Source organism: Atractosteus spatula, chromosome 25, assembly GCF_055471065.1.
Source record: "Atractosteus spatula isolate fAtrSpa1 chromosome 25, fAtrSpa1.hap1, whole genome shotgun sequence".
NCBI lineage: Eukaryota > Metazoa > Chordata > Actinopteri > Semionotiformes > Lepisosteidae > Atractosteus > Atractosteus spatula.
In genome coordinates this window covers 5,218,643-5,228,961 of record NC_142730.1, presented here as the reverse complement: position 1 = coordinate 5,228,961, position 10,319 = coordinate 5,218,643, and the positions used below count along the sequence as shown (strand labels likewise).

The 10,319-nt window shown below is 52.5% G+C and overlaps 1 protein-coding gene across 1 annotated transcript; it reads right to left on the bottom strand.

The window, feature by feature from the left end:
• Positions 1–3,095: 3,095 nt before the first annotated feature.
• Positions 3,096–10,205, bottom strand: LOC148815170 (uncharacterized). The gene is made up of 7 exons (XM_088905716.1): positions 9,850–10,205; positions 6,433–6,765; positions 5,200–5,529; positions 4,435–4,584; positions 4,278–4,324; positions 4,079–4,191; positions 3,096–3,264 (listed from the first exon to the last, which is right to left on the bottom strand). Exons 1-7 carry the CDS (start codon positions 9,980–9,982, stop codon positions 3,195–3,197), a joined length of 1,176 nt encoding a protein of 391 aa, XP_088761842.1. The 5' UTR covers positions 9,983–10,205; the 3' UTR covers positions 3,096–3,194.
• Positions 10,206–10,319: the final 114 nt, after the last annotated feature.

The following is a 10,319-nucleotide window of genomic DNA, read 5'->3' as shown; positions in this document are numbered from 1 at the left end:
ACAGTGCAGTGTGCAGTGTGTTCAGGGCGCTGTGTGCAGTGTGCAGTGTGTTCAGGGCTCCGGGCGCTGTGAGGACAGTGCAGTCGGTGACTCTCCCCCCCTCAGCGGTGCCTGCGGGCTGCACCCCAGCCTCTCAACATCACACGGGTTCGCGTCACACGAGAGTCTGGGGGTCGCGTGCACGGCTGAAAGGGAGAGCGCAGCCCGGCTCGCGTGCCTATGTCGTCACGGGAGCAGCCGGGCCTGCCAGGCTCGTGCCTTTGTTGTGTGCTAACGGCAGACGCCAGACCGCTGTCTCGAGCTGGAGACACTTGCACTTCTAACACTGCTCGAGCCTGAGCGAGATCGGTGCGTAACCCACGCGCACACACCCCAGCAGCGAGGATTAGTATTAAGTGTTACAATCATCACACCCGGATATTTCGTTATTTGTTGTTTAATTTCCGTGTGTCAGTGCACCTGTGTGTTTGTGATGGAATCGACGTTGCATCAATAAGTACCAAACTACTGGTGTGGGGCACGCGGTGTGGAGTCCCCACGAGTGAAGTCTGGTTAGTGACACAGAGACAGGTGCGGTTTCTGTTGCACTGGGAGAAATACTCTAGGATTAGACAAGCATTTATTCCCCAAATCACTCATCTGATCCCAGAACTCCCTCTCCTGCCAGACTCAGAACGTGATTCTTAATCTTCATCCTCCCGTCTTCCGATTCTCTTCCTCCAACTCAGAGTCACAGCGGGCTGGGAGTCTATCCCAGCAAGCAATGGGCTCAAGGCAGGGTCCATCACAGGGCATACACACTCTCACACACTCACACACACACACACACACACACACACACACACACACACACACTCACAGCAGGGCCAGTCCATCACAGGACACACACACACTCACACACACACACACACACACACACACACTCACACACACACTCACACACACTAACACCAGGGCCAGTCCATCACAGGACACACACACTCACACACACACTCACACACACACTCACAGCAGGGCCAGTCCATCACAGGACACACACACTCACACACACTCACAGCAGGGCCAGTCCATCACAGGACACACACACACACACACACACACACACACACACACACACACACACTCACACACACACTCACAGCAGGGCCAGTCCATCACAGGACACACACACTCACACACTCACAGCAGGACCAGTCCATCACAGGACACACACACACACACACACACACACTCACACACACACACACACACTCACAGCAGGGCCAGTCCATCACAGGACACACACACTCACACACACACACTCACACACACACAGTCACAGCAGGGCCAGTCCATCACAGGACACACACACTCACACACACTCACACACACACACTCACAGCAGGGCCAGTCCATCACAGGACACACACACACACACACACACACACACTCACAGCAGGGCCAGTCCATCACAGGACACACACACTCACACACACTCACAGCAGGGCCAGTCCATCACAGGACACACACACACACTCACACTCACACCAGGGCCAATTTCCCAGAAGCCAGTTAACCCACGAAACATGTTTTTGGACTGTGGGAGCAACCCGGAGCACCCAGGAGAACATGCAAACTCCACACAGACAGCGCCCCTGGTCCAGAATTGAACCCCAGCAAAGCATCCCCACTCCAACAGATACTATAATAATAGCAATAATGTGTGTCAGTGTGTGTGTGTTTACTGGTACAGTAAGGTACAGGGGTATGTGTGTTTACTGGTACAGTAGGGTATAGGTGTGTGTGTGTTTACTGGTACAGTAAGGTAGGGGTGTGTGTGTGTGTGTTTACTGGTACAGTAGGGTAGAGGGGTGTGTGTATTTACTGGTACAGTAAGGTAGGGGTGTGTGTGTGTGTGTTTACTGGTACAGTAGGGTAGAGGGGTGTGTGTATGTTTACTGATACAGTAGGGTAGAGGGGTGTGTGTGTGTGTGTTTACTGTTACAGTAGGGTAGAAGGGTGTGTGTGTGTTTACTGGTACAGTAGGGTAGAGGGGTGTGTGTGTGTGTTTACTGGTACAGTAGGGTAAAGGGGTGTGTTTACTGGTACAGTAGGGTAGGGTGTGTGTGTGTTTACTGGTACAGTAGGGTAGAGGGGTGTGTGTGTGTTTACTGGTACAGTAGGGTAAAGGGGTGTGTGTGTGTGTGTGTATTTATTGGTACAGTAGGGTAAAGGGGTGTGTGTGTGTTTACTGGTACAGTAGGGTAGGGTGTGTGTGTGTGTGTTTACTTGTACAGTAGGGTAGAGGGGTGTGTGTGTGTGTGTTTACTGGTACAGTAGGGTAAAGGGGTGTGTGTGTGTTTACTGGTACAGTAGGGTAGGGGGTGTGTGGGCTCAGTGGTCACTCAGTTCCACTGTCATCAGCGCTGACAGAGGTGCAGCAGAGTGGCTGTAAACACACTTCAAAGCCCGAGTGTGTTTCCACTGAGTTCACACCAGCCTCTGCCTGTCTGTCTGATACTCGCTGGCCTCCCTTTACTGGAACTGCTCTCCTGCCAGCAGCTTCTGTGGTGCAGCATGGTAATGACTCAGTACTACCCAGTGAGATCAGGGTAAAAGCACAGTACAGTACAGGGCAGCCCAGTGAGATCAGGGTAAAAGCACAGTGCAGTAAAGCCCAGTGAGATCAGGGTAAAAGCACAGTACAGTAAAGCCCAGTGAGATCAGGGTAAAAGCACAGTACAGTACAGTAAAGCCCAGTGAGATCAGGGTAAAAGCACAGTACAGTAAAGCCCAGTGAGATCAGGGTAAAAGCACAGTACAGTACAGTAAACCCCAGTGAGATCAGGGTAAGAGTACAGTTTCAGTGTAGTAAAGCCCAGTGAGATCAGGGTAAAAGCACAGTACAGTGCGGTAAAGCCCAGTGAGATTGGGGTAAAAATGCAGGATGATTGGTGTGCCTCAGAAAGCTGATGCTGTGACTGACAGGATGTACTTGTACTCTGGACACCTCATTCACGATCATTATAACACCGACTGGGACACTGGTGCGGGGTGTCGTACAACAGGAACTTCGAGATCTGGATCATAAATAAACACACAAAGCAGCCACAAGGTAGAAAGAAAAGTGCTCTTTATTTACAGTATGTAGAAAGTTAACAAAACAAAACACACCAAAACAAAAGTTAAGGTATTTCTGCTGTACAGGGTCTGTGTTACTGCTGTACAGGGTCTGTGTTACTGCTGTCCTGGGCTGTACAGGTCTGTATTACAGCTGTACAGGGTCTGTATTACAGCTGTCCTGGGCTGTACAGTTCTGTATTACAGCTGTCCTGGGCTGAACAGGTCTGTATTACAGCTGTACAGGGTCTGTATTACAGCTGTCCTGGGCTGTACAGTTCTGTATTACAGCTGTCCTGGGCTGTACAGGGTCTGTATTACATCTGTCCTGGGCTGTACAGTTCTGTATTACATCTGTCCTGGGCTGTACAGGGTCTGTATTACAGCTGTCCTGGGCTGTACAGTTCTGTATTACATCTGTCCTGGGCTGTACAGGGTCTGTATTACAGCTGTCCTGGGCTGTACAGTTCTGTATTACATCTGTCCTGGGCTGTACAGGGTCTGTATTACAGCTGTCCTGGGCTGTACAGTTCTGTATTACATCTGTCCTGGGCTGTACAGGTCTGTATTACAGCTGTCCTGGGCTGTACAGTTCTGTATTACATCTGTCCTGGGATGTACAGGGTCTGTATTACATCTGTCCTGGGCTGTACAGGTCTGTATTAGAGCTGTCCTGGGCTGTACAGGTCTGTATTACAGCTGTCCTGGGCTGTACAGTTCTGTATTACATCTGTCCTGGGATGTACAGGTCTGTATTACAGCTGTACAGGGCTGTACAGGTCTGTATTACAGCTGTCCTGGGCTGTACAGGTCTGTATTACAGCTGTACAGGGCTGTACAGGTCTGTATTACAGCTGTCCTGGGCTGTACAGGTCTGTATTACATCTGTCCTGGGCTGTACAGGTCTGTATTACAGCTGTCCTGGGCTGTACAGGTCTGTATTACAGCTGTACAGGGCTGTACAGGTCTGTATTACAGCTGTACAGGGCTGTACAGGGTCTGTCCTGCGATGGGCTCTGGCCTCCTGTCTCTGGATCTCCGCTGAAAGTCCACCTGAATGTAGGTCACCAGCTCGTCCTCACTGCCCCTCCTCTGCGCGGAGCAGAGAAATGTCATTAAGATAACGCACTCATGAGACGAGTAAAAGAGTCCAGAGCCCGTGGCGGCGCCCGTCTCACCTGCTGCGGGACGTCCTGGTGGGTCCGTCTGCGACTCTCCCTGCCAGCTGCCAAGAGAGCAGAGGGGGGTTACTGTGGGCACGGCCCAGGCCCTGGGCTCACAGCTCCGGACGCCAGTGTCCAGCCCTGCGGTGTGGTGACCACACGTGGCACTGACCTGCGCCGGTGTCACAGGTGAGCGGACGGAGGGGTCCGTCCAGGCGTGGAGGGGGGCAGCGTCTGATGGCCGCGGCGCTGGCACACAGGATCGCAGCGAGGAAGAGGAGGCAGGCCGAGGGAGGAAGAGCGGGGAGGAGTGAGCAGGACTCTGGAACGACACAGACAGGGGTCACCGGGACAGACAGACAGGCAGACAGACAAAGAGATAGAGACAGATAAACAGACAGCCAAACAGAGACGGACTGACAGGCCGACAGGCAGAGAGACAGGCAGACCAAGAGACAGACAGGCAGCAGACAGGCAGACCAAGAGACAGACAGGCAGCAGACAGGCAGCCCATGAGACAGACAGGCAGACCAAGAGACAGACAGACAGCAGACAGGTAGACCATGAGACAGACAGGCAGACCAAGAGACAGACAGGCAGCAGACAGGCAGACCAAGAGACAGACAGGCAGCAGACAGGTAGACCATGAGACAGACAGGCAGACCAAGAGACAGACAGGCAGCAGACAGGCAGACCAAGAGACAGACAGGCAGCAGACAGGCAGCCCATGAGACAGACAGGCAGACCAAGAGACAGACAGACAGCAGACAGGTAGACCATGAGACAGACAGGCAGACCAAGAGACAGACAGGCAGCAGACAGGCAGACCAAGAGACAGACAGGCAGCAGACAGGTAGACCATGAGACAGACAGGCAGACCAAGAGACAGACAGGCAGCAGACAGGCAGACCAAGAGACAGACAGGCAGACTCTGTACCCTCCCTCTGCAGGGCCAGTGCTGAGATGTTCTGGCTGTGGTGGACGGTGTCTGGGGTAGTCTGCACCTGGCAGGACCACAGCGCCCCCCGGCTCCACTCCTCCCAGGACAGGTTCAGGGTGCCGATGACCCGATTCCCGGCTGGCCCGCGGCCCGACTCTTCCAGAACCCTGCGCAGGACCGCGGGCTCCCTGGGCAGACCCGACTCCCGCCAGCTCAGCTGGACCCAGGACTGCCGGAGCCCGGCCGCAGCACACCGCAGTGCCATGCCCTGCCCGCGGGCACCGCGCTTCGCCAGCACCGACACCTGGGCGCCCTCTGCTGGCGCACCTGGGAGGGAGGAGATCAGTCTCACGTGCTGGGCTCATTCCCACACTTCTCCAGCCCCCTGCCTTCTCCCGTCCAGCGGGAGAGCAGCCCAGTGGGGCTGCTGCTGGCGGAGCTCTGCCCCCGCGTCCACAGACGCCCCCGAGCAACGCCCCCTGACCGAGAGGCGGGACACGAGCTTGGGGACCGGCTGGTACATCTCGGAAACAAAATGAATTCGTTGATGCAATCGAAAAAAAAAACAAACAAATTTCCAATTAGGCACGAAACCGTGAACTTTGTGAAAGTACTGCAGGTCACCACGTTGTCGCAAACTCACATTCGAGTTCCTGCGAATTGCGACGCGATGCGGCCCTTCCTGCTCACTAGTCTCTGTAATGACTAAGGTACTAGCGAGCAGAAAAAGACAGCAGATGTTTCACCGCACAAATGTTCCTGCCTGATCTGCATCACGAGTTAACAATTTAGTGGTATTCAACGGCAAAACCGTCTCGAAGTCGAGAGCAGCATTTCTGCTGGATTAAAAGAGAGGTGCTCACAAGCCTGCTGGTTTACCGGAAGTTGTGTTGCCTCTGTCTGAAGTGCGCAGCAGAGCGCCGCACATATCTGGACATCTCGCCAGCTTGGTGAGAAACTGGAGGTTTAACAGACCACCGCGTACATGTTCCTGTTATTGTGGTTTGAAACGCGCTCGTCAGCGCTGGTTCTTTCTGACCCTGAACCACGAGAGCAGCGTTGCTGTTGCCCTTCAAAGGGCAAGAAAGAGAAGCCAATCTTGCACTGGCTAAAAAAGAAAACAGAAGGCGCTTCTACTGTTCTTGCGAGAAACGCAGATCGCGCCAGGTTCTGTGTGGAGCAGTGGCGGACGGCGGGCAGCAGGGGGCAGTGTCCCGGCCCCGGACTCACCGGCTGCTGTCACTATCACCGCCGTGGGGCCGGCGAACCGCAGGTAGCTCCCGCTGTACTCGGCGCAGTAATACAGCCCCGCGTCGCTGCTGGCGTTGACGGCGACGCCCAGGGAGAAGAGCCGCCGGCCGGCCGGCCCTCTGTCGCCACCCCCTCCGCGGCCGCCGGGACCTCCCGGCCCGCGGCCCCTGTCCAGCTCCCTCAGCCTGCCGGCGGGCCCCCCGTCTCGAAACCAGCGGACCTGGTCGGCCGGGACGGCGGCAGGCAGCTCGCAGGTCACCTGCACGTGGTCCCCCGGCCGGGCGAGGACCCGAGAGGCACCGCTGGGGCAGACTGGAAACGACACGCGCACACGGGTCAGCGCTGGGCAGGGCTGGAGTCTAGTCTAGTGCAGTGTAGAGTAGTCTAGTCCAGTGCAGTGTAGAGTAGTCTAGTCTGGTGTAATTTAGTCTGGTCTGATCCAGGGCAGTGTAGTCTGGTGTAGTTTGGAGCTGTCTAGTGTAGTTTAGTCTAGTCTAATGTAGAGTAGACTAGTCTAGTGTAGTGTAGTGTAGTGTAGAGTAGACTAGTCTAGTATAATCCAGTGTAGTGTAGTGTAGTGTAGAGTAGACTAGTCTAGTGTAGTGTAGAGTAGTTTAGTCTCGAGTAGTCTACTGTAGTGTAGTCTGGTGTAGTGTACAGTTGTCTACTGTAGTTTAGCCCAGTGTAGTGTAGAGTAGACTAGTCTAGTGTAGTGTAATCCAGTGTAGTGTAGAGTAGACTAGTCTAGTGTAGTCTAGTCTAGTATAGTGTTGAGTAGTTTAGTCTGGAGTAGTCCAGTGTAGTGTACAGTTGTCTACTGTAGTTTAGCCCAGTGTAGTGTAGGGCAGACTAGTCTAGTGTAGTCTAGTCTAGTGTAGTGTTGAGTAGTTTAGTCTGGAGTAGTCCAGTGTAGTGTACAGTTGTCTACTGTAGTTTAGCCCAGTGTAGTGTAGGGCAGACTAGTCTAGTGTAGCTAGGTGTAGTGTAGACTAGACTAGTCTAGTGTACTGTAGTGTATAATTCCAAATGATTCCAAAACAGAATAAATGATTGATTTGCTTTAAGCTACGATGTCCCCCCCTGTATTAAAGTTCAAGTTCACATTTATTTGTCATTCCAGCCACATACAAGCACACAGTGGAACGAAATATCGTTCCTCCTGGTCCACAGTGCAAATACAGGCAGGGCACTGACATTGAGATTGTAGACAGGATACACACAGGGCGAAGTGCAGACAGTGCAAATCACAAGGCAATTCACAATTCAATATCCATGTTATAAAATGAGTGATTGTCTAAGACGGTCATGTATTCCAGAAGTCATTTAGCAGTTGTAGTGCCCCGATACTCCGACTGCTATTCTGCTAATACAATATTAATGCAAAGGAACAAGTAAAGGTTTATTCCCCGCTGAAAAGAGAAGACAGAAAACACAACGTTTTCGGCTGTGAAGCCTCCTTCAGGTGTGAGCTCATTTCTCAGCAGGAATAGACCTGTTACTCGTTCCTTTGCAGAGTACGCATGCTGACGCAGCTGCCCACCTGAACTACTACATTACCGTTTGGCACCGAATTAGAATTTGCCACTTCTGGCAAGTCAGCACTGATCTTACTTCGAAATACAACGTTTCAGAACTGCTCTGCGTCCATGTGCGCGATCACGACAGGAGCGTGGTGAGATTTGCGACTTGTTCCAGGAACGGAGGGGAGGGGTACAGGACTCTGCTCCCCGACTTCACCCCGTGCAGGTGAAGAGTCTGGGCTGTCACAGCTGAGGGGTATCTGCTATTCCCCAAGCCCAGCCAGTGAGACTGCGCTGGGAGGGCTTGTCCCCACACTGGAAGCTGCTATGAAGCTGCTGTTTAAGTAATGGCGGTTGGCATTTTCAATGATGGTGGGCATTTTTAAATTAATTACAGGCATTATTACATTTGTTCCAGTGGGACTTAGCAATCAACCACAGTTGGAATTATTAATTACAGTTGGCATTATTAAATTAATTAATCACAGTTGGAATTATTAATTACAGTTGGCATTGTTAAATTAATTAATCACAGTTGGAATTATCGATTACAGCTGGTATTTTCAATTAATTACAGCTGGAATTATTGATTACAGTTGACATTTTTAAATTAATTACAGTTGGTATTATTCGATTAATTTGAGCAGGTATTTTAAATTAATTATTGTCGGTAATATTCGATGAATTACAGATGGCTTTGTAAATGAATTACAGTTGATATGATTAAATTGATTACAGTTGGTGTTACTTGATGAATTACAGTTGGTGTTTTAAATTAATTTATAAATACATTTACAGTATAAATAAATTAATCTTTAATACATTTTAAATTAATGTTAAATTAACAGTCGGCACTATCAAGGTCACAGATTTACAATGTTAATACGACAGATTCGATGAAAATCCAGCCCGTTTATCGTTTCCTTTTTAATAAATCAGCACAGCGAGGAGAATTCAATAAAGTTAAATACTTTTTTTAAATGCGCTGGTTTGAGGTGTGGGGCTGAAGAGGAGGTATCATTAAAATATTCACGAACAATAAGAAAATAATATCAGTTCTGTTCTCCGTGTACGACACATAGCCGCCTCACTGGATCTGAAACACAAATCGGATAGTCTATAGAAACTCTCCGGATCTGATCCCTTAATCTCCTGATCCATACAGATGATCGAGACAGTCGGTCTATCCCCTGTCTGTCCCGGCCCCGACCCTCGTGTTACTGATGATCGATACAGTCGGTCTGTCCCCTGTCTGTCCCAGCCCCGACCCTCGTGTTACTGATGATCGAGACAGTCGGTCTGTCCTCTGTCTGTCCCAGCCCCAACCCTCGTGTTACAGATGATCGAGACAGTCGGTCTGTCCTCTGTCTGTCCCAGCCTGACCCTCGTGTTACAGATGATCGAGACAGTCGGTCTATCCCCTGTCTGTCCCGGCCCCAACCCTCGTGTTACTGATGATCGATACAGTCGGTCTGTCCCCTGTCTGTCCCGGCCCCAACCCTCGTGTTACTGATGATCGATACAGTCGGTCTGTCCTCTGTCTGTCCCAGCCCCAACCCTCGTGTTACTGATGATCGATACAGTCGGTCTGTCCTCTGTCTGTCCCGGCCCTGACCCTCGTGTTACTGATGATCGATACAGTCGGTCTGTCCTCTGTCTGTCCCGGCCCCAACCCTCGTGTTACAGATGACCGAGACAGTCGGTCTGTCCTCTGTCTGTCCCAGCCCCAACCCTCGTGTTACAGATGACCGAGACAGTCGGTCTGTCCCCTGTCTGTCCCGGCCCTGTGATTGACTTCATAATAAGGAATAAAGGCAGATTTTCGAGACCCACGCGAGACAGCTTACGTCTCAGAGACGGAGCCGGTCGGTCTTACCGGCGCACAGAAGAACCAGCCAGGCCAGGCGGACAGACATCCGTGCCCTCTCTCCCCTCTCCACGGACACGCCGCCCCCACGCCACGGCCACGACCCCCTCACACGGGCCGGAGCAGGCTCGCTCCCTGTCATCCGAGAACCGGGGTATCTCCTGCGTGCGGGCGAGCAGGAGGGCGCAGGCCGGTCTCTGACTCTCACTCGCAGCCGGTCAGGAGTGGCGAGGCCGTGGGCTCTCAGCGAGGCAGACTGGAGACTCCTGCGCGGTCCCACGGGGCGCCCAGGTTCCACGCAGTTTCGCGCCCTCGAGCGATCGCTCCGATTGCGACGGCTTTCACCTGCGGGGCGAGTTTGCCCTCAGAGGCGAGGAGGAGGAGGAGGAGGAGGAGGAGGTGTGTCTGCAGCCTCTGGCGGTTCGGGCTGCGGGACCGGGCGCGCGCTGGTTCGGTTCGGTCCGGTTCGGTTCGGAGGA

What these genes read in the sequence shown, in the direction of transcription:
- LOC148815170 (XM_088905716.1), bottom strand. Translation starts at nt 9,982, where the DNA reads ATGACAGGGAGCGAGCCTGCTCCGGCCCGTGTGAGGGGGTCGTGGCCG. An exon ending in GGTGATAGTGACAGCAGCCG is followed by an intron (nt 5,530 to 6,432) that starts GTGAGTCCGGGG and finishes CCTCCCTCCCAG; the next exon opens with GTGCGCCAGCAGAGGGCGCC. An exon ending in ACTGGCCCTGCAGAGGGAGG is followed by an intron (nt 4,585 to 5,199) that starts GTACAGAGTCTG and finishes GTGTCGTTCCAG; the next exon opens with AGTCCTGCTCACTCCTCCCC.